Below are 25,400 nucleotides of genomic sequence, written 5' to 3'. Positions count from 1 at the left end.
GTGAAACAGGATGAGAAGTGTGTTTGAACACATGTGTATTTTAATTTTTAAATCCATACTTAATGTTTACTCATTTGGTTTTGAGATACATGCTATTTCCCTGTATGAAAACAATACAAATCTTCAAAACTTGACAACACAGCAATTCAACTTTTCCTTGAGCAGTATTCTTCACAGTAAAGTAAAACATCTTCAGGTTCATAAACAAAAACTCTTTCTCTACATATTATTGCTTTCCTGTCTTTCAAAATTACACCCTGAACATTGTATTTGTTCTCTAAGGCTACTGACAAAACAGAAGAGACGGTATATGATCTTATTTGATATATAAGGTTGATAGAACATATTTCTAGTAGTAATAAGATGGCTAAGATTCAGAATCTTATGACATAATAATATGGACTATTTTAGGAGATCTCAATTGTTGAATCTATATGTCATGTGGGTTTGAAAATGAAAATTACAATCACTTCATAAATGGCAGACTATATTTTTTTTCCATTTCTTGGCACTGATATGTCCAAGGAAAGAGGTGGACAAGAAAAAAAGGAGCAAGGGTATATAAATATTTGGCAGAAAAGTACAAAGAAGACAGATCCAAACTAATCCCTCTTTAAAACTTGCTGCGTTGCACAATAAACTAACACATACATGCTGTCACATACTACATTTCTGTGGTTGAATGGCAACAAATTCTTTTTTAAAAATCCATTGACCTGAGAAATATAGTGAGAGGTAATTTATGTGGATGGTACATGACCCAAGTAGCAACTGACCTCCTTAATTAATCTAGATTGCCTCCTTTAAAAAAAGCAATTAACTATTGAGTTTGTCAAGGTTCATTAATTTTCTGTTCTTTTTGCAATAGATACTGTTTCGTAAGTTTGATATTCAACAAACCCTCTGTGGCAGACAATTTTACATTCTTAATAATTACACACTTAGAAATGGTTTAATAAAACCTTGATCATCTGCTAATCTATGCTTTTTTCCCCCACTTTGAGCAAGGTTTTATAGTAATCCTCCCAAAAAAAAGAAAAGTGTTAATAGGGGATGTTCAGAGAAAAAAGAATACTTAGAGGACAGAGCTACAGTTATAAGATGTGAAAACATTCATGTCAGGAATCTTTATGCTAAAATGAGAAAACAAAATCTGTTCAGGTACTAACTAAGTCAAGGTTTTAAAAAATCCACTTTAAAGCAGGAATAGACATAAATACTGCATGAATACTTCTGGCTACAGAAAGCTGGAATTAGCATACAGAAGTAAGACAAAATAATTTTCAAGAATCAATAATAAAGGAAAAAAATCAGGTGGAGAATGAAGTATTTTATTTTACAGGCATTTAATGATACGCTGAGCAAATTTACTGTAAGTGAATTTTCAGTGCAGATTAAGATATAAAATAAGATATATCAGAAAAGAAAGCAGGAATTTGGAATAAATAATTCTTCAAAGTCAATGAGAATTTTTGGTAATTTTTCCATAACACCTCTGTGAAGTCTTGTCCAGACATACAGGAAGATAAACAAACAGACAAATGTTATGTAGGAAACCTACACAATTTTTCCAAGCAAATCTGAAGAAACAATTGACAGTTCCACCCTCGCAGCTGCTCTTTTTAGAAGAAAATGCTTATTTCTGAGATTATGCTCAAACAGGTCTATCATGTAGCTAACATTTTTCTATCAACACACTCATAACACTCAATATATCATAACACTCATAACACTCTGAATTTAGTCTTCTAGATTCCTTCAGGTACTATTATAACATTAAATTCTTGCAAGTGATATGCTCACTAACCAAATGTTTCCCCACAGCTTCTGGTCTGCAGTGTAAAAAGCCAGAGAAATATAAATTCCCTTCTCTTACCAAGTTTTTTTTAATATACTCCTAAAAAAAATGTTAGATCCCTTCAGCACATCAACACAGGAAACTTACAACTGTCTAACATCTGTAAAGGGGATGAGAATAGTTTCCCATTTTGTAAGCATATTTACACACTCAGTTATTAGACTTTGGCAGCACAAAATGTACCTGTAGTTTCTATTAATATACAAGACTGTAGATCTTTCTCTGTGTGGCATCATCAATTCCCAGTTCTCCTAAGTTTTTATCATCTTGAAAAATTGCATATGTCAATTTAAACACTGTCTTAATTGACAAAAATATCCAACAGCTTAGCAGTAAGAACAGAACACTGTAGGACCTTTTTTGGAACACATCTATTAAATAACGATTTTTTTGTCCACTAGATGTGTACCATTTTGCTTTTTTCTTCTTATTTCTTAAACAAAATTTTGTCCAAATGTAAATGAAAGTATCACTGCTAAGGGTGCTGATAAGTATCATAATCTCTAATCATCCACGTAAACCTTCAACACTTCTTATTTTTCAAACAGAAACATGCCTTTTCCCAAAATTCTTCCTGTTCTCAGTCAAGACCAGCAGTTCAGAAAGCTCCTTGTTAAGCTTTTTTTTAAAGCAGTTACATACAAGTTTTCTGAATCTCTTATTTTTAAACAAACTTCAGAAGCTTCTGTAGTATTATCTGCTACTAAAACACAAGAAATAAAGCAGATCTATGGCGCCCTACAGTAAGGCATACCATTCCTCCTTTTCTTATAATAGGATAAGCAACATGTTGTCTTACAGACTGAGGTAGTCATCACCAGTAAGAGACAGAGTTATCAATTAATAAAATGTTCCCAATCAGTGTTGAAGATTTTAGGACAATAATTGAACATACATATGTGAAAAATAACTGGTTTTACTCAAGCATACACAAAGATTACTGGTGATTTGTAAAGTACATGAGAGAGAAATTATCTGCCTGAATTCTTGGAATGCAAAAAAAAGTAAATTTAGAAGCTGCATAATTTTTCACCTTAGAGGTGAACAAGAAATTCTCATACTGCATAAATAAATACTGTGGGTATAACATGGTCATAACATCCAGACTAAAAGTAAGACCACATAGCAGCATTTCCAGAAAAAAAAGATACAAAAACCTCCACTAAATATCCAGAAGGAAAAATAAATTATTAGAAAGAAGAGAAAAGAAATTAAGACAATTCAAGAAAAAGAAAAAGTTGCAGAGAGAACAAAAGAGAAGGAGGAGGTCCTTTTCTGTTTGATTTATTCTTAATATTCTTCTCTTAGGTAGTTAAAGAATGGCAGCTTTTGACTGTTCACAGGTGTGCCACAAAGTATATTTGGAATCTCTAAGAAATCTCATGTTGAAGTCACAGAAAGAAAAGCATACGTAAGGTGCGTCTAGCACCACACTCAAGAAACCATAATTAAACATGTTTGTGGATAAGTAGGTTAACATTCACTTATCAGTTACACCAGTTGAGAGTATCAGCTTCTTACTTTAGCTTCTGATGTTGGTTCCAAAAAGCACAGGCGATTCCCAAGTCCCTCAGCTGCCAAGCAAAACTTCCTTTGTTCTTTGTGAATACTGGCAACACACTGAAGTACTACTTCATCATCCTGTCAGAATACAAAGTACAAGGAAAAAAAGTAAATATTTGGAAGTTACACACAGACTATAAAGCTACCAAATTCTGTAACATGGAATCCATCAAAAGTTATAGTCCTATAACTGATATCATGTGCATATACAGAGATTCTTTTGATGTATATGTAAGCAGATGTTTCTATATAGATATATATATAAGAGCATATGAAAATGACAAAGCTACACATACTGTCTCCAAGGCTTTTTCAAGTATTGTGTTCTTCTGTTGCTTTATATGCATAAAACAAACTGTAAGTATACTGTTACTCAGTTTTACTGAGCAAAATATGTTTAATGCTTACAGTAAAAAAAACTTTTCCCGTGATTTTGCAAAAACTAACAGAAACTAAACAGAACAAAACCAGAAACTAAATAAAACCAAATATAAACTAAATATAAACAAACTATTATTTTAGCACATCAACACATTTAAGCTATCAACACAATTCCCCTGTTAAAGTCTTGTGTAAAAAAGTACTCAGAAACCTCTGACTACAACCAAAGATCTAAGAGGCATTTTTCAAGTGGCAGTTCAAATAAGTCATAAGAATGTGGTCCTCAAAAGATATATTCCAAGAATAAGTGGCGTGAAACAACCCTATTGCTTAGTTGTCCTGATTATTCTAAAAGGCCCTTTACAAATCGTTGCATGGTACAATGCCAAACACACAAGTAGTTATAAAGTGCCAAGTCCTTTTTCACTTCTTAGTGTGTGACACTAAATCTGATATAAGCAAGCCAAAACAGATTATTTCCAGTGTTTGACTGTGTCAGAGGTATATACAGAATTTAAAAAAAAATATTTTCCAAAACTTGTCCACTAACTACGAAAAAGACCACTCTGAGACTAGCACGTAGGACACTTATTTTTATGCAGGCATGTAACTGTTCACCAAAAGACACTACCTTTAGAAGTTTTTCAGGGGGTGGAAGCTGGTAAACAAAAGTGATATGATATGTCTGTGCCCCCTCCAGCTACAGTGTTATACTGGTGTCAATTATTATTATCAAAGCAGATACACAAGAGCCGCCTGTACTGAACTCTGAGATCACTTGAATAATTATGTTCTAAAAGCAGCACTGCTATTTGCAGTCCCCTTATGAAACTGCAATACTATGACAGTAGCACAGCTTGGGCACTTGAAATAAAAGCTGGGAGTGACAAAGCCATTTTCACCAAAGGAACTAAGTGACACACCCTTTAAAAGGCAATTCCAAAGCATGTTTCTCATTTGTGTGATTTTGCAAGTGTGTTCTTTTTGGTGACCGTTCACTGCCTACTTACTACTACTAAAATGAACAATTATTATAATTAAGATTAATCAACAGTTATAGTTTTTCTCACCTAGCTTTATATAACAATCAATAGCATTTTTAACAGTACAGAATAGGAATCCAAGAAATGTTTGCAAACAATTCTAAGATGTTTAGTCAAGTAGGAGGTAGACAGAATTAGATAATTAATGCTTAGAAAATTAATTTTCTTTTCCCCTGCTGCTTCTACTTCCATTTCTCTAAAATGCTCTTTGAAATTTTCAGCTTTCACATTCATTAGTAAAAAACATTTCTGCTTTTTAATCTTCAGAGTAATAAGTTGCAAAATATTAACAATACAATTAAGCACCCATTATTACATCCCTCTGTTTATGCCTTCACACTTTGATAGACAACATCCTACTTACATATCTTACTCTATCACAAAGCACAGGATGTAAACAAAAAATATATCTTAATCAGTCTTTGAACATTAGCTACAAACTGATTCTCTACAGGACTGAATTTCTTTCAAGTTTTCTGGAATAATCTCAGAAAAAAAGTAAAGTTCACCAGAAATTGCCATCTACACTGGCTGCATTTTTCTCAACAAAATAAGGAACTACAGGCAGAGTTGACAATGCTCTAACAAAGATGGATTTGGTAAATTTGTTGGCGCCTAACACCTAGTTTCACAAGTGGAATGGTCTCACTGAAATGACTGGTCTCACTCCACAGAGTTCTATTTTTTGCAGAACTTTGTCCAAAAGGCACAGCTTCAGTGCACTGCTAACGTCACAAAATATTTTCAGTTATTTCTTAAAACAAGTACAGGAAACATAGTTGTGGCCCATTTCAAAAACAATCTTACAGTCTTTCAGTTAAGAAATAGAAGAGTATTTCTACTTGCAAGCTGGAGCTTGAACAATGTTGCCCTAGGATATGGAACTGGATTCTCTTCCACCTAAGGGGAAAAAAATCTCTCCTAAATCTGACCCCATTACAAGCATTTGAAGTGGTGGGGAGGAGGGCATTGCAATAGATGAACACACAAATCCTTGCTAGAATTTTACATTTACTAGAGTTTGGCAACTTAGTTTTGCAAAGATCTTGACTTAGAGTACAGAAATGGACTTCTTATGTTGCCTATGATTTTATCTCAATTATCCAGGATTCAAGGTGGATGAGCACCATTATTTTCAGGTCAAGAAATTTCTAGATCCAGACATAGCTTTTAAACATGAAGGGAATATACCTTCCTTCCATCCTCTTTCTGCCCAACCTCCAGCCTTCTCTTGAATTCACGTGAAATTGTGCTTTGTAACCTTCTTCAATCTGCAGTGATACAGCTCAGCTACAGGAAAATCAAATTCTTGTGTTTGTTCTCAGCCTGGTTCCTACGAGTTCCATTTCATATTACCAAGCTCCTGCATCACAACAGTCAGTCAAACTGCAGTCCATTCTCATCATCTGAGGCTGGATGTGGCACTTAGTGCCATGGTCAAGTAACCACAGTGGTGGATCAAGTTGGACTTGATGATCTCAGAGGTCCTTTCCAACCCAGCTGATTATATAATTCTATGATTCTACGCCAAACATTTTTCCAACCTGAAAAGTCCAAGCTTCCAAATAAGTGGTTCCTCATTTGATTGTTAAGCTGATCCTCATCTGATTTTTTTCTCAATATTTTCCAGTTGTAATGGTTTCTTTTTAAAATCAGGTAAGCATAATTCCACATACTATTCAAAGTATGGAAAAAATTACATGTTTATGCAATAGCAAAAAGACATTCTCTCTTCTGTTCTTTATTATGCTCTTTGCAATTTCTAATATTTGATTGCCTTTTTTGGCCATTAATGAGCATTCAGCTGATTTTTTCATTGAACTATTGTAATACCAGGATCTTATTTCTCAGTTCTGAGCCAATTATTTTAAGCATGAAGCTAGATTGCTAATTTTTTCCTCCTGCTTATAAATTCACATTAACATGAATTTCAACTGTTACCTAATTTCTGAAAGTCCTTCTAGGATGGTTCACAGCTTGATCATATCCTTGCTACTCAAAATAATTTCCTACCATGACTGCACTACCTACTTATTCCTTTTCCCAGCTCCTCTCTCTCTTCCCCTTCCCTAGTGAACATGGTCAAACAAACTGAATAGTATCCATCTTTGGACACCTCAAAACTCAGCTGAACAATACAAGAAGCAACCTGCTCCAGAGATGACTTGCAACCTCATTAACTCTAATATTCAGCCAAATAAATAAATAAATAAATAAAACCTATTAACTAATTAGGTCTGTGATAAACAGTTTATAAACATATATAAAAGTTTGCCCCAAATAGAAGGGAATAATATGTTTCCCATATGTGACAGACAGAAGTAGGAACATAAATCTTGAACTGCAGCAAGACTGAAGCTGGGTATTTGAAAAATATTTCCTTCTCCTTTCCTAACAATAAGGATAGCAAGGCACTAAAATTGGGTAGATTTTAAAGACACCACAGGTCTTTAAAAACAGTTTATGATGGCATCTCTGAGTATGTTGTTTCATGGCTATAGTCAGTCTTTCCTTAGGTAAGGAAGTATATGCACCCTGAGGTCTCCTAAAGACCTTGTTTTTCAAGATTCTGTAATTGTTAAGTAATCTTTCATAGTTACTGAATGCTAGAAAATTATTTATAATCTGCAATGGACCATCAGCTGGGTTGATCATGATTCAAAAAGGTAATGTTGCCCTCCATTTTCTAGATATATATGCTTTCATCTTATCTCATGAGAAGCAATGAACAACCCGAAGGCACTAGAATAGGAAATATATGTTATTATGCAGTCTTCTCCATATCTTATTCGGATTATGTTTTATTTATACTTTTTTTTCCCCCACAATACATGAGCACACAAGAAACAAGACACTAACTACTCTACTTCCTCGTAGGTACTCATGTTCTCTATCCCCCAATATTTGACAATTGCTTTATAAGTGAAATTACAATAAATAATCTCAAAAAAATTTCCACATCTCATAATTAGCTTCTCTACCAAATGTGCCATCTGTCAGGATGATAATGAAACAGTAATCACACTAATTTTATACTGTGATGTTCCAGAGAACAAGAAAACTGGTTTTATATACTGTATTATAAAATGTGCATACAGAATTAAAGTTTTGACTTTTAAACTTTGTGCACACTAATATTTTAATATCTTGATTATAAAACTCTTTTTTTCATTCTTTATTGTTTGTTAATCACAGGGTAGTTCTCCCAGCAAAAGCTAGCTTTAGTCTGACAGTGACTTTTCTTTAAAATAAAAAACATGACAAAGACTGGGAAAATAAACCAAACAAATGTTCATTTAAACAAGGGAATGAAAGGCAACAACACAATTAAAATAAACCCAATATACATTTTAAAACTCTGGCAGTTCATAGAGATATTCCACGTCAAAACATTTGCTGGTAACTGAATTCTGATGCTCCCAAGGTGCACATATTTTTTACTTGCACTTTTGCAAATCTGTTTCTGATAACAGATTTCAAGATCTATAGGGAAAAATATATAATTTTTGCCCAGCACTTTTCACCTATACCAGAGGGCTATATAACAAGGTATGACAGTGATTTTAAAAAAAAAAAAATATGTATTTTATTCCAACCAGGTTTAGTACGACCCTAAAATGTTGGGAAAACATAAACTGAGTCTAATTCTATTCTCATCTTTATGTTAATGAAACTTTCCTGTCCAACCATCCAGGTGCTACTCTGGCAGTTACACTCTCACTACCTGTGCTGGGACTGAAGCCCCTTTGCAGCAGCCAGATCCAGGGAGCTCCAGAGAACCAACGTTTGCCCTGCTTGACCCCCTCCACACACCCCACACTCACACAGGCAGACTGGTTCCACCCCAGGTTTCCCATGGCAGAGTCTCAGATGTCCAGATCCTCAGAATAATTTAATATAATTTAATCATGGTGCAATAACTAAATAACAAGACTGACAGCTAGAGCCTGTGCCTCCAATGGGGGATCCCGAACAAAGGAACCCCTGGGCTCACAGTCCAAGTGTGGGGAAGTCTGGGGGTCTCGGCTCCTGCTGTGTCTGAGTGTGGTCCATGGCTGGGCCACGGATCCCTGTGCCCTTTGTCATGCGAAGGTTGGCAGGTCACAGGCTCTTGCCTCAGGTTTAGGCTCCTGCCCCCCCAGAGCTCAACCTGCAGCTCCACTGCAGCTGCACACCCAGCTACCTGCACTGAGTGTATTCCTAAACATTTAGTAATGTAAATTATGTAGAACTCTTTAATCAGTAGAATAACAAATGCTAAAAATCAAGTGAGGAGTCAGATTTTTTTCTTTCAGAAAGCACGTTACAAATTCACTTAAATATAGGAAACAATTGGTTTTAAATTCTATTAGTTTTGTCCATTAAAATTATATAAAGCATTAAAGTCTTATTCTCAAAAAAATCCTGATGTATCCTAGCCAGTTTTTACAAAAAAGGAAGGTCATATAGCTTAGCAGACACAGTCAATATTCACCTGCATCATGGGTGATTACTACAGCTTTAATAAAACCTGTTGGTTCGGCCTTTGAACTTCTAAACAGTGTCTCGTGGGAAGCAACTCTAAATCACCAGAGGATAGTGAAAAGATAGAACTGAGTAGTCAAAGTACTTTTTCACTTGATCTGCCAGTATTTAATTTTTTTTTTGGTAGAGTGATAAATCACTTTGCTGCAGTCAAATTTCACACCTTCTGGTATAAGGCTAACAGTATATGTGAAACTCTTCTCACATAACATTCCTTGGTATGCTACATTAAAGAATTAAAATGAAGAAGGGTGGCTGAAGTGAGGAAGCTGATGAAGTACACCAAGACTTCCCAAATACTAGTATAAAATTAAAGTGAGTTAACTATGCATTTCTGTTGCATAAATGATCCATTTTAAAAAAGTCCATAATTTACCTAGTTTCTAACTTCTTAATGGATATAGTCAATTATTCCACTAATTCTCAAACAGAAGCTTCATACAATGCTACTTGAAAGGATTCCACTACTTCCAAATTTGAAAAGAACAAAACTTTTCAAACCTTTAAACTCATTATTGGGATTTATTACTTTATTTATTATTACTGCAACACTTTGTAACTCAAGATTTAAATCTTTTCTCTCTTGTACATTGTGAAAAATTAATTTTCATAAAACTGATACCAGAAAAGAGTTCTGGTATTGCTTTTTTTATTTCTGCTACTGCTTTTCTACTTCAGAAGAAGGATGTGGAAAAATTCTGAATGCTGAATTTATTATTTACCAAGGCAACACAGTTGCCTTGGTAACTATTTAACTAGTTAACTATTTAGACTGCCTAATTAATTAGTTCATAAAAATGAAAAGCTTCTTTGATTAAATTTTACTTGGGTTGTTTTAGCTTTGAGGCTAAGAAAAAGTACTTAATGTATTCATTTGCCATCTAGCTAGAACAATTCCATTTGTTTAGGTTCCTGTACTGCAAAAAACAGTGTAATTTTCCTTTAATTAATAACAACAGTTTGGTAATTGTGTATCACATGTCCATGCAGAAGTCAGATTCAGAGCAAACCATGTAACCACATGAGAGACCTTACTGCATGGCCATGTCACTTTTCCTCTGTCAAATCACTAAGGTATAACTCTCAAAAAAAATTCCTTGGGGGAAATTTCCAAAAGCCCTGCTGTATTTATCTACCTATTGATTTCTTTATTTATTGTGCTAAGGGCAATTCCATTCTTAATAAACTAAATAATTGTTCACTGTAACACTATGACTAATACTCGCATATAGTATGCAGTATAGATTTGATTAATTGAAGTTTTGGATATTTTGGATTTTGTTTTTGTTGAAAGAGAATAGATTGCTTGCTTGAAAAAAAATTTTATTATAGTTACAAAGCTAGTGTATGACATGGATTTTCCATTTTGCCCACTCTTTGTCAAGTTAAAAAACAATTCTTTTTTTTTTTTGGACTAGTCATGTCAAAAAAAAAGAAACAGGAAACCAAGTAAAACCTCAAAATTGTTTTCAAAACTCAGAAAAGACTCAAACCCAAAACATAAACACAGAAACAAACAAACAAAAAATTACCACACAAAATAACCTACTAAGCTTATGCACTTACCTGTAGTTACTACAAATGCAACCTAGTGGTGAGGTATAGTATGTCTTTACTGATGATTCCACATTGATCAGCAGCCTCCAAAAATGACTACAGATGTCTCTGGGATCCTGAGATTCACTGAATACTGACTAGTTATTAGAAGAAGTTTTCCCTTACCAAGCACATAGGGAAATGTACATTACAGAAACAATTATGTAAAGGAGCAGGAACCATTACCCTTAGTCAGTGAACTTGGAAATGGAGGAGAACATCGGAATCTCCTCTTTGAACATATTCTAAAAATGTACATAGGGAAGGAAAGCGTATTGTGTCTTCCAGGATGGATTCTTTTGTGTGTTCTTCTATTCTCTTTTCTTCTTCGGATCAAAACGATGACAAGTCATCAAGTTCCTTGACAACTCAAGTCTCTCTTTTTAAGTTAATTCAAGTAATATGAACTTTAATCCTATACTTCCTTAAAACAAACAGAACAAGGAGGCAACATGAGATACATAGGATCCATATTGAAGCTGTGTGAACATTTTAAAAGTATTAAGATTAATATTTTTTAATGTTATGTTTGGACATACTTATATGTCCAAACATAAGATTATATGCTTTCAGAGGTAACATTATATTTCTGTTCAACTCTAAAGGCTGCATAAAAGGCAGTCACATTGCCATATTCTGTTCAGTATTTCCAGGTTTAAGAGTTTCAGCCATATTGCCTGGCAGCAGGAGAAAAAAAAACCAAACTGCTCATCAAAAAATACATAAATCATGAATAATAATAATAATAATGAGAAAAATTTAAAAACAACTGTAAAGTGCTAAGAAAAATATCAGGATAAATTCAATTATTACTTTTTTTAAAACAAAACCCCACCTTTCCAGTCATGAAACCATTTGTACTGTTTTTTCTCTTTCATACATGCCAGCAAAGCAGACATTTCCTGTTTACAGAACTCCCAATTTTGTCTCACAGCAGTTACATTCTGTCATTCTGCCAAAGGGACATGAGTCTTCTGTATGTCTTGAGAGCACTTCTTCCTCACACTACACACTATGATCTCCACTTGTAATACTGAAGATCCAATTTTTCAATAAATACTAAATTTACTTAATGCATAAAATAATATTAGGAACATTGTTTACTAAAGTATGTATCCAAGGACTAAAGCAAATTTTAGTATCAGATTAAGCTTATGGAAAAAAAGGTTCAAAAAAGATTCAAGCTATATTTTTTATTTCTGTAATTAGAAAAGTTTATACAGGTCTGCTGCAATATGATAAAATTCATCTTAGGACCTCCACACAAAAATCACACTGCACAAATATTTTGGTCCCAAAATACAGACATCACAGTCACACAACTGAATCAGGAAGAGGTCACATGAATATATCATAGGCTTTCCTTTGCTTTAAATGTCTATAAACAAATCTTCTGTCAAGCAGTATGTGTTAATTTCTTAAACAAAGGTGTTCTCAGATGTACCATGTTGTAAATCACCACAAAACTCATGAACAAACGAAGGAAAGCAATATCCGGAGCAGATTTTAAATCACTGGTGGTGGTGATGGTGTGGAGGTGGATTCTCAGCAGATTTAGCTTTGCTTCCAATACTTGTTATTGGTTGTTTTTAATGTGTTTTTATAAAAAAAGCCTTTATTTGCTTGGTAGCAACATACCGAGGCCTTTCTTCCCCCAGTAAGCATACAAATTTCTCACAATAATCACAACCAGTTCATTGCAAATGGATCCTTATGATGACAGCAGAGTTCTGTGATGGAAATTCACACAGCACCATCTGAGACTTCTCAGAAGATTTTAAAAATAGAGTTGGGGTTTCCGTTGTCAGTCTACTCCTTCAACAGTGGTTGGACCAAAGCCTAATCGTAACTCTGGAATAAACTTCCATACCTTATAGTGAGACATCAGCAAGGCATGATAAGCAAATATACAGCAATAAAACAGTCAGTCCTCGTAACAAAACAAAACAACTTCTGGATGAAAAGTTGTTTCAGAAAGTTAAGTAGTTCAGTATTAACCATTTTGCTTCTTTTTTTTCGGTGTAACTTGGCTGTATACTTGCCATTGAAATATTTATATAGCTGTCCTTTGTATCACAGCTTTCCCCACCTCTCCCTTTGTGCAGTTGTTCAGGGAAATGAGATAGCACGAGATAGTGACCACAAAGGAACATCCCCACCAAATACCAAGAACAAATCTAATATTCAAAAATATTTATCCATCATCTGTCATAAAAGATGAGAACTAAATATTCTTTAAAATCACTCCTTTGATTTCAAACTGTAACACAGGAGTAAAAGAAGCCTTATTAATAGAGCTGAGGTGAACTACCCGTGCAGATCGGCTTGGTGCAAACCAGGGGCAAATCAAATATGTCCTTTTCTATCAGGCAAAGTCCTGTCTTGCTTTAAGAACAGAAGTGATGTTAAGTATACCCATTAATTAACAGCATAGCAGATTGACTAAAAACATCAAGATATATCCCATGCTGATCAAAGAAGTGGAATTATCCAAGAAAGATGTATCCTGCATAAGTATCTTATCATTATTTACTGAATGGACTTGTTAGAGCAGGCCTCAAGGAGGACCATGGAAACAGTCAGAGTGTTGGAGCAACTCTACTATAAAGAAAAGCTGAGAGAGTTGGGCGTTGTTCATTCTGGAGAAGGCTCTGGGGAGATCTCAATGAAGCATTTCAATACTTAAAGGGGGCTTACTATAAAGATGGAGACAGACTTGCTAGCAGGGCTTGTAGTTACAGAATAAGAGAAAACAGTTTTAAACTGAAAGAGCGTAGTTTCAGATGGGACATAAGAAAGAACTTTTTTAGAGTAAGCGTGATAAGACACCAGAACACGCTGTCCAGAGAAGTTGTGGATGCCACATCATTGGAACAGCACTCTGAGCAATCTGATCTAGTGAAAAATGTCCCTGCCTGTGGCAGGGGGCCAGACTATATGATCTTTAAAGGTCCCTTCTGACCCAAACCATTCTATGATTCTATGAATTGCAATGTCAGTATTGGCATGCTTTGCAACTCTCACATTCATGACCGATGGCATAATATTGTATGACCAAATTAATAAAGTACTAGATATATTAGGAGAGTATTACAGTTAATTTTAATGGAGCATCCTTTTGGAGAGAGAAATGAATGTAAGAAACATTATGTGCATATCGCATAATTGCATGTATTTTGTTTGTTTTATTCATTTCTTTTACATCTGGTGCAAGCGATATACTGGCAGGTTAACCAGTTAGCAACAGAAAGATATACTATAGGACATCCATAGTGATAAATTTATTTTCATTTTAGAAATTAACTGGTAACTGAAGTTCACAAATGTAAGAGATTTTGGCATAATAAACTCAACCTGCAAGGTTTAACTTAGAAATTTTTAGTGTTTGAAAGATGATCAAAAATATTAATGGAATAGCCAGTGTCTTGTCTCAATTACAGATGAACCAATTTTAAAAACTTGACACCTGACAGCAAGAAGGAATCCAAATAGAAGCTGTCAGCCTTTTGGAATCTTAGTGCATGACCACTACCACATTAGTAAAGATGTCAACAGCAACAGACATTTAGATCATACCTATTTCAAAATGAGAATGGATGTGCACCATATTTAGCATATTCTTTAAATCATATATTCTGTATATGACTGTTCTCTCCAAACTATCAACTATAAATATTTCAGATATTTATTTAATATCACAATTTGTTTAAAATGTAAGATTTCCCTGTCAGATTAACAGTTTTTGCTACAAAATTTAAAAGCTGACTTTAAGGTAAAAGTCATAGTGATCTTTTTACAGAACCCAATACCATTCAGGATTTTATACGTTGTTCTCAACTGTTGGTAGAAGGAATACTTAGCTTTGAAAATGAGGGACATACACTGGAGCAAAAAATTCTCTTTTAAATTTTAGGAACTCAAAACAAACTGGAAAAGGTCCTACAAAAAGATTTTAAAAAGCAGACATTTGCTCAGTCAGTATATGAAGTTTTAGGCTAGCTGCTTTCTACACGACAATAGAAGAACCTTTTTCAAAGGTATTTTTCAAAAATAGTGTTCTCAGAGGGGATTTTACAATGTCATGATGACCTGAATTTAAGTTCTATACTTGTCAGGTGTAGGCAGAAGAACCACAGAAAAATGGGCAGTAGCATTTAAACACATACAGACCCAGGAATTTGCACCAGATCTCAGAACCAGAGTGAGCCTGTGAATAACCGATAAATATTTACATGCTACATATCCAGACTTTAGGAGTAAGAAAAAAAAAAGGGGTGAAGGAAAAAAAAAAAAAAAAAAAAAAAGGATGTGTGAGCTGGAATGCTACCTTCTAAATAGATTTTTTTTGCCAAGGACCCAAAGATGATATGACACCAATTATGAGATAAGTCAGGTCTGAAGCAGAACTGCAAGGTACCACAGGCTCTAGAATTGCTTAATACCTGTCTTTTAACTGTAACTATTTCATATCTTGGGGAAAAAAATTACTGGTTTTAAAGAGTCTTCAATCATGAAAGCAGAGATTTAGGTTAAACCTGAGGATTCTCCCCCAAACTTTCTATAGACTAGACCAAAATATGGCTGTGAACATATAGCAAATGAGGTCCCAGAATTGGTAAGAATGGAATAACTATGAAACAGGTTCAAATGTTTACATGCATACAGAGGGATCACAAATTAACAGAGAAAGAATTCTAAAGGAACTACAATACCGATAGTTACTCTATACTACTGAATATAAAGATACATTAAGGTATGCTTGGGCGTATTCAGTCAATTATCAGATACATTAAGGGATGTAGAGAACATTAAAGAGTTTTTACATGCAATGCTTCTCTTCAAATAATTCATTAAACTTCTCCAATTATGTTCTTATTGAGAGAATGTCAGAATGGTGTCCCATCATATATCATATTATATGTATGGTACTATATATTGCCTAGACAAAAAAATCTGGGCAAAGCTTTTAAAATTTATTAGAAAATCAATACATTTCAATGGTAAATTCCATTCTATGGACCTAGAGGCTATATACACACTATTCAGTATCAACCACAACTACTTCCCCAATGTTAAACCACAGAATTAAAAGAAACTTTATAGTTTATAGAGTTCTAGTGCCTACAAATTATTTTAAAGGATGCTTAATATGAGAATATAATGCCCTTGAAATCCAGCTACAGCTTCCATTTCCACTATGTATATGCATATACCTGTTAGTCTATCATGTTTTCTGTGCATAAAACTTTTCAAATAAGAGTCTGCTAAGATTAATTACATTCTTATTTCAATAAAAAATTCTGAAAACCATAAATTACTGTCATGTATATTTGAAACTGAATTATTTCAGAAGTGAGCTCTCTGATATTTTTGGCAATTCTTTAAAACAAAAACCTCACTATACTCAGTAATCATCCACATCTGTTACAGATGAAAACAGAAAAGGCATCAAATGCAGAGAACATACAACAGAAACCTTTCAAACAGGATTTGAAAAGCAGAGTAGATACTGTAACAACCTTCATATGAAATACATTTTAAAAAAAGACAGAATAAAGTAGAAAAGATAGCACAGAAGTAAAATCTGAAAATTTAAGTACATTCAACTGCTGTCCATTCCATGTCAAGCATTTACGCATATTACACAAGCTGGGCTATAGAAAATGAAATGTTTGAGATTTAGGCAAGAACTGGCAGAGTCAGGATATTGAAAGAGCATAATGAATCATACCCATCAACCATATCCTCCAAAATCAAAAATTCAAACCACCAACAAACAGCTGCACGGCAGTTTCACCTGCATAGTGATTTAAGTCTTACAGTTATTGTTACTCCAGTAGGAGATACCTACAAACCTGCAAGCAGTAGCCATCTCTAAAAAGTGACAGATCAATCATTATCCTCTAGGAAACTGAATGGAAATATGTGAGCTAACTACATGTTCAGTCACTGATGTCATTAGATTGGATCTATAATTGAGAACAAGTACAGTTACTGGGAATAGAATGATTCCTATAAAACAAGACAAATACTTCTCAGTGTTACCTAATTGATGTTACAAAGAATAATAAAGACATATTAATTTGTTTTAGGTTTTTTTCATAAATTAGATAGTGCCAAATGATAGATAATGCCAAAGGAAAGTGCACTTAATTTTGCAACTAAGTTGATTTCTGTAGAAAAATCAGTATCACTCTATTTCCCACTGCTTCTGTCCCAGATGTTAGCAGTGCTTGCTTACTTGCAAATCTCTTTATAAGGTTCACTTAAGAAGTCTGTAGCACCTGTTCATACCAAAAGTCAGCCAGCACATTCACTAGCAAATTAGAGAGCCAAGCCTTGATATGTTTTTAGCAGAGAAGTTCGTAAAATTTAACTACACCACTTACACCCTTTGCACTTTACAAATTCACATCCAGTTATGTTCACCAGCCAGTCACATCACAGGAAGCAAAGGATAGCCTACCCTCTTGCCTCCAGGAATACACAGGGGACCCACAAGGTGAAGGGAATGGAACCAGTCTCTGCTTAGGGCAAGAGGTGAATCCCCTCCCGACCTACCTCATGTTCCCAGGTGTCCTGATATAACAGGTATGAGACTGTGGAACTGAGAGTCAGACACACTACAACATGGACAAAGGTTCACAGGTTGGAGGAATTGTCCAGGGTGAGTCAGTCTACCCACCACATCATGACTGCCTCAGTTATGAAAAAAAAAAAAAGTCATCCATGACTCCATTTTCAGAGAAACAGAGGGGCAAATATGCCAGTAAGACCCAATCCATAGGGAAGTCTGCTGCCTCCTTGGGGTCCAGGTAACTGATGTTTCCAAGAAACTCTCCAGTTATCCATTACTGGTTTTTCAAGTGGGCAGCAATGAAGCACTAAAAGCAGCCTGGGGACTATCAAGAGGGACCTCAGGGCCTTGGGACAACTGGTTGAGGGATCTGGAGCAAAAGTAGTGTTCGCTATCCCGGTAGTTTCAGGGAATGGTGGGAGTAGGAAAATCACACAGATGAATAAGTGGCTCCAAGCCTAGTGTAACCCAGCAGTATTTTTTTTTTTCTGATCACAGATCGGTTTACACAACACCGAGCCTGCTGGCAACAGAGGGGGTATGCCTGTCCCAAAGCAGAAAAAGAGTCTTTGCACAGGAGTTAGCAGGGCTCACTGAAAGACCTTAAAACAAGATTTGAAGAGGGAAAGGGATAAAATCAAGCTTGTTAAGATAAGCCTGGGGGCAGCACATCAGGGACCTTATCACTCTACCTGAAAGGAGATTGTAGCCCAGTGTCAGTCTCTTCTCCCAGCTAACAAGAGACAGGATGAGAGGAAATGGTCTAAAGTTGCACCAGAGGAGGTTTAGATTGGATCTTAGGAAAATCTTCACTGAAAGAGTGGTCAGATATTGGAACATGCTGCCCAGGGAAGTGGTAGAATCACCATCCCTGGATTCAATGTGGCACTTGGGAACACGGTTTAGTGGTGAACACAGTGCTGCTAGTTAATGGTTGAACTCAACGATCTTTGAGGTCTTTTCCTTTTCCAACCTTGACAATTCTATGATTTTATCTTGAGTTGGAAGTGACCTTTAGAGACTGTCTAGTCCTACCCCTGTGCTCAAAATAGAGTCAACAGCAGTGAGGTGCTCAAGACCATTTCCAGTCAAGTTTTGAACCTGTCCTGAGACAGAGACTCCATAGCCTTTCTGGACCACCTGCGCCAGTTTGACCATCTCCACCACAGAAAAAAAAAAAATCATTTTCAGAACCAGGATTGAAGTTTGTTAGTGAAATTCTTTAGACTCACAAGCACACAAAAATTTGCAGTTCCCTCAGTTGTCAGCCCAGGTACTCTGCCTAACACTTGGGCCTCATACTTGCCAGATAGTCCAGTTTGAAGTTTGCAAGGCAAATTACACATGCATGGCACTCATACTCCAGGTTAGGGGAAAATGTGAACTCCAGTGTCACCCCCAGCAGCTGGTACTTAAGCACATAGGCCCTATAAGCCACAGTTCCCACCCCAGCTGCTCACTCTAAGACCCTTCATTTCACTTGGTCCAGACCCCTGTAGCTTGCACCTAGGATCAGCGATCCATGGTCCTACACCTGCAGTTGACACTGAAACCCTTGCTTGCTCCAGTTGCTGGTACAGAACATGTCCCATCACCCAAAGTCTGATTCCAGTTGCTGGCTCAATTTCACTCAACCCAGTCCACCCAGTAGCTGTCAATCCTTCTAAGATCTATGGACTCTAGAGCTACTGATGAAGATGCTCTTACTTGCTCCAGTTACTGGCACCACAGACACAGGGGGCACTTCATCTGAGGTCTGATTCCAGTTGCTGGATCCAAATTCAACTTCTAGTTTCCTCAGTTGATAGGATCATTCCTTACAGCAAACACACACAGGGTAAATAGTGAGTATTTAATAGGAAGATCTACTTCAGTGACAAGGCACAGGGCTGTCAGGCAAGCAAATCGACTGGACACAATTTTTACAAAACAAGCCCTTTTTATGTCTCCTCCTATCTATTTCCTAGTAGCACCTCAATCCCCTTTCACTTATCAGCTTTGCCTAAATTTTGCAGAGTCCTACAGGATCCTCAAATATTCAGAACCTTCACATTTCCTGCCTTATCAGTTACAAAGCCCAAATGGGTCTTCTGCAAATGCTGCCTGTAGGTTCTTAATGGGCCATCAGTTAACAGGTGAAGAGTTTTGGTCTTTGTCATTGTCTCCATGTTCCCGTGTCTACTACATTTGTATCTCTGTGTGGTTTTGTTTATCTAGCAATTCCCCCCACTTCATCCCTTCTCCACTTAGTCCTTGTGTTAAGAATAAAAGGAAAAATATTCAGCAATGATTTTAGTGCTGCTTGGGGATGGAAATTACATGGGAAAAACATAGAATGCTTGAAGTTTGTAATTTCAAAATCAGTAACAACAGGTACACTGCTTGATGAGCACTTTGTACAACAGAAAAAGCTAAGGGCTTCACAACATGTTAGGTTTGCATATTATCAAAATGCATGACCAAGATGGATAGAACATGAGTGTGCTTTTAATACTACACCATAATAAACACCATTCGTTCAACTGATTGCCAATGCAAATACAACGCAGCAAACACTTATAAGTGATGAAACAGAAGACATTTTTTGTTTTGATATCCTATTTCAAATGCATACACTCTTCTCTTTCAGAGAGTTACAGATTTTCTTCCTCAAGTTTACAAGTTACTGTGTCTGAACTTTCAAAATTCATTATAATAATTCTTATTTCCACAAAAGCTTAGTTACCACTGGAGAGCTAAATTAGATTTTCTTATCAGGAATACTAAGGTTTATTTAATGCTTGCACATATGCTAAGTTGGATTCCTCTCTTTCTCAACATACAAAGAAAAAGAAAATTACAAAATTACAAAATCTATCACCACTTCAAGTTATCTTGCAGGGAAACTGTTATATTCCCACTGTGGGTTTCTGCCACAAAAATTACTGCCTGACATCTATGATTTCAAAATGTTCATGTCTACAAAGCTCATCTGGGAAAAGAAAATTACTAGAGATATGAATCTTCAAGTATTTCATGACTTTTTTTTTTTTTTTTTAAATCTAGATCCACATTTTTCTTCACACAGAACTTCTGTTCCTCTAAACCTGCAGTGGATAACCAGCAAAACCTCTCACTTTATTTTTGTTACCAGTAGATCAGTGAGTTGTCACATCAACAATTCCACTCATATTTCAAACAGAAGTATCAGTGAGATAGTCAGAGATTTAGAATGCATATGCTAGACCTCTTCATAGTGAGTATCACAAGAAAAACACAGGCTTTAAACCAAAATATAGAAAGATAAATAAATCTTCAGATTTTAACAGAATCATCTTAACAAATGAGACTGAAAAGTAATTCAGTGGCAAAAGACATGTCTTAAGTCAGACAAGAGATGAGAACTAATTTTGTATAGACGAGTCCAGAGAGGACCAAAATCTTGGAAACTACTAGAACAACTGGTGTGACACAGCATTCTGTCATTTCTGAGCCACTCACATTTGCAACACTGAGATATTACTAAATCTAGGATGGGAAATCCCCAAAAATCACAGCTGTTATAACCTCAGTGTTTCTATACATACTCAGATAATATATTTTTCTATTTCTATGCCTTCTTTTTCATGTAGACACTAGCATACTTTCAAATATGTCACAGAGTTTATTCAATGGGAGTACACCAATGGCAAAAAATTAAGTACAAACAAATCATCCATTTGTTGAGAAGTTATGGAGAAAGAACACAACAGCAATTTCTGAAACACAAACAAGCTAGCAGGAATTCAAGCCACTGACTTAAACAATGAAGGCACAGATATACAACATAGCACAGAGAAAAACTCTTCAAACTAACGTACCTGGCACTACTCCTGTAAAATCTGGTACTTGCTTCCTTCAAGGCTTATTCGGGATTAACAAATATTCCATCTCTGCTACAGCCTTCTTATTGTCTCCATATAAATGTCACCTAAAAATTATCACCTTAGATCCATAAAGAAGCCAAGAGGTTGAAGATAACTATAAACTGTATCACAGAATAGAGCTGAAAAGAGGAACTTTAATTTCTGTAAAATTCAGTAGGGTTAAGTCCAAAGCATAGATCTTTAAAATTAGGTTATCAGATTCGGTTTGGTGGTTTTTTATGGGTTTTTTTTCAGGTTGTTTTGTTTGTTACTTTTTCTTTTTTATTTGGTTTTGTTTGTAGATTTTGTTTGGTTGGTATTTTAAAATAAGATCTGCACAGCCACCTTCTGTTATCAGTTCTACTGATTCAGTCCTGACATACACTTTACCGCCATGAGTCAACTGGCCTATAGTCAGAAATATGCAATGTCACTCCAAGAGCAAATGCAAAGGGCAACTCCTGTAGTAATCAAATTCACTAGAAGTTACAAAATTTGTTTTATATCATACCCCATTGAAAACAAAAGGTAAACAATTACTGCACCTAACTAAAGCACTTCAAAGAACTGCTCTGTATAATTCTTTCTAATGGGGAAAGTTTTGGGTGATACCTGAAAAGTTAGTCAGATAAAAGTTGCTAAAAGTCAACAGTACCTTGAGAAAAGCACAGTTCATTCAAATTGACAAGATTTACATTAGATTATTCTACTATTACTTACAATACAGAGAACATTACAGAAGATTTACATTATCACCAGCAACAGGCTGGAAATACTTGGCAAGTGGCAATAGCTCTGTCATTCTTGGCAGCCAGAATTATAATGATGACTCAAGAATGATTGGATGAATGGGTATTAAAATGCAAAAAACAGCCAAAACAAAACAAAAACCACAACGCACCAAAAAACCCCAAAGACATACAAAATTATGTAAGAGCATACAAAAGCATATTCTGCCTACAGTCACAGAAGATATTAGAGTGATATTAATAAGGTAGAAATTATTTGATATAATATCATCAAGCCCTATTATCCTTACATTATTCTTACTTCTCTGTAGTCAATAGTCCATTCTTACAAATGCCTTACAAAATATTTTTTTAACATCCGCAAGAAAATGTTGTAGAGTCACAATAAAAGGGTAAAATTTTACATATTTTTCTTCATGTAAATTCTAGTTAAATTTTACATGTATACCTGTATGCATCGTGGTGAAAACTGGTTGTATATTGGAGATCTTTTGGAACATCTCTTTCTCCTCAGACAAGATTTTTAGGCAGAAATAAAGAACAGAAGGATGACCAGGCAGAGAAAACCTTCCCACTTTATTTGACTGCTTAGTAATTAGTTGAACATGTAAAGACATGTTCTTGTTAAATGATTACACCAAGATAATTACATGCTCCAAGAAAATTGCAAGCATGCATAGGGCTGTTTAGCCCCTACACACACCTTTCATTAAGTTGTTTAAGTAAGTATATAGTGCTTAAGCATGTTTTCAGTGAGCATACAATAACAAGGAGTCTTTTTACCTTTCAATTATTTACTAAATAACTGAATAAATAACCACTAAATAACTTCTAACATAGTTATTTACTAAATAACTAAATGCTGACTGATCATGCTGTCAGCTGGTAGATTTGAAATGAGAAAAATCTACCAATGAAACTGAAATTTCAGACCTCCATAGTAGGCTACATAGTGTCTTTAGTCAACTTCAGCAGCATGAAATCCCTTGAGTGTAGTTGTTATGATAAAAACCTAAGGATAAGCCTGAGTTAATTGCTAGGAATAACATTTCCTTTACAGAGATAAGAGCCAAATAATTGAATCATAAACACAGACGATAAATGCATAACAAGTATATAGGGCTGAATGTTAAAATCACAAAACCCCAAATTAGAATACAGACACTTTTGGCAAGTAAGTGAATGAAACATATTAGAAACCTATTTCTGCACTTTCATTCAAAAAGATTACAAATATCATCCTTAATGATTACTTCTCTGCAGTTTCATAGGAGAACTCAAAAAAAGAGGCTTTACTTAAAGCTTTATCTGATAATCATTATTAAATACTTTCCAAATACTGCTATCTATAAAATCTGAGGCAGATTTCATTCCTTTTACTTTATGGGCATCTACAGTTTATTACTGCAGTCAGACAATATATTATTTTTAGACATAATGTAAATAAATTACATACTCTTATGCTGCAGAAGAGGCAATTGCAAAAAGACACCACTCACTATCCTTTTCTTAAATGTTCAGATGAGAGTGTTGATAAGATTTTAACTATAGCAAGAGAGAAAAAACTATTTCAAATAACACTGTTCCACAGACAAATATTTCAGACCTCTCTGCAGCTGAATTTAATCTCCTAAAAAGGGGATATGCTAAGGTATGAGAAGAGTTATATACTCTAAGAAAGGCAGGCATGAAAATAATGATGTTAACTGTTAAGTGTTTTATGCCGCCATCATAGCTTAAAAGGGCTCTCTGCCATGTTCAAGCGTCTCACATCCTCTCCTCCATTTTTAACAGAGCAGGCTTTTTAGTTCAAACTAAAACTGACGAGAATAATAGGAAACTTATACCCTACTACACCCAAAGTTAGCAAAACCTTCAACTCTACAATCTTGCTTCTGTATCTTCTCATTAGTATAGGGCTCAAAGACATCTGAAGCTCCTACACAACTCTTTTGTTCTTGTATTTTTCCACCATGTCCACTAAAGGAAAATATGCTTACGTGAACAGTAACACTCCTGAAGTATCCTTCTATTTCTAGAGGAAGTTTTCTGTGTCACTACTAACTTCAGCAATTTTTTCCTCTTTCCAAAGGTAGCACCACTAGCTACAAAGTTCACAGAACATCAATTGAAGGCCTATACCAATAATTTTTTCATGGTCTTTGGGAATTCAAAAGGTGCCTCAAAAGATTCACTGCAACCTACCTGACAGAATTCCTATTCCTATACAGAATCTGCAAAACCTCAATGAATTTAGATGTATTTTTCACAATTGTGCTTCAACATGAAGATCCTAAAAGAACACTTAAAAAAAGTTGAACCTACCTAGCCCAGCTATCAGTTCCTCTTTTTCAGTTTTACACATCTCTCATGTCCATGCACTTATATCATTTCTCATCTCGGTCTTTGTCATATATTGATTTCCTTGACTCTTCATTTAGCATATCAATCTTATAACCACTTCTCTCTGTTTGTGTATTCTGTCTGCCTTTTCCACGTCACACCCAATATTTCTATTTCAGTTGAAGGAGAGTTCTGGCTACCTCTGATGTGCATGGGCATACCAAATGCCCAGCTACTGTTTTTAAAATTGTCTTTTACAATGGAGACACATCTTGCATGATAATTTTATACCCAGCTTAAAAGAAACCAGAAATGTAAAAAACTTGTTTTAAAGTATGCAATCAAAGAAGCTGCTGTAAACTCTAAATCACTGCTGTAAACTCTAAATCACTGTTAGTTTTGTGATTTGATGGTTGCCAAATGTCCCAGCCAAATCCAGTGCACCATATGAACAAATATGCCCAATTTACTATACAATAGAGCTATAAACACTTTTCTTAAGCATGAGAAAATGTTGATCTGTCTGTTGCTAAACTGAGTCTCTACTGAAAAGAAATAACTGTGTTCTGTATGGGGTAGTGCTAACAGGGCTGCATTAATTGAATTAATCTGTTTCTTATTTGTAAATAGTCCCAAATGTAAGACAAAATTTCCTTTATCCCTACACTAAGTCTATTCTTTTAGGTATGCCATTATATATATTCCATTCAGAACTCACTTGACATGCTGAAGATAACTGTTTGATAACTGATTGTCAGGATCAGCAAAATGTAGCAGGTTAGACTTGTCTACCACAAGCTTGTCTCAGCTTGTCTACAAGAGTCTGGGAGCATCTGTTTAAGAGGTAGACACCAATCAAAAGACCTACATGTGAAACAAACA

At 35.3% G+C, this 25,400-nt stretch overlaps 1 protein-coding gene across 6 annotated transcripts in view; it reads right to left on the bottom strand.

Moving 5' to 3' along the window:
* RYR3 (ryanodine receptor 3) overlaps nucleotides 1–25,400 on the bottom strand; it is a 207,424-nt gene that overhangs the window by 159,774 nt on the left and 22,250 nt on the right. For all 6 annotated transcript variants that reach the window (XM_027642328.1, XM_027642330.1, XM_027642331.1 and 3 more), the window contains exon 2: nucleotides 3,380–3,499. In XM_027642328.1, coding sequence (XP_027498129.1) covers nucleotides 3,380–3,499 — 120 coding nt within the window. The remainder of the gene's footprint in view (nucleotides 1–3,379; nucleotides 3,500–25,400) is intronic.

The sequence above is a fragment of the Corapipo altera genome, unplaced genomic scaffold (genome assembly GCF_003945725.1).
Source record: "Corapipo altera isolate COAL_440 unplaced genomic scaffold, ASM394572v1 23b, whole genome shotgun sequence".
In the NCBI taxonomy this organism is placed as follows: domain Eukaryota; kingdom Metazoa; phylum Chordata; class Aves; order Passeriformes; family Pipridae; genus Corapipo; species Corapipo altera.
Note: the sequence above shows the minus strand (reverse complement) of the source record. Positions and strands in the feature narration are given on the sequence as shown.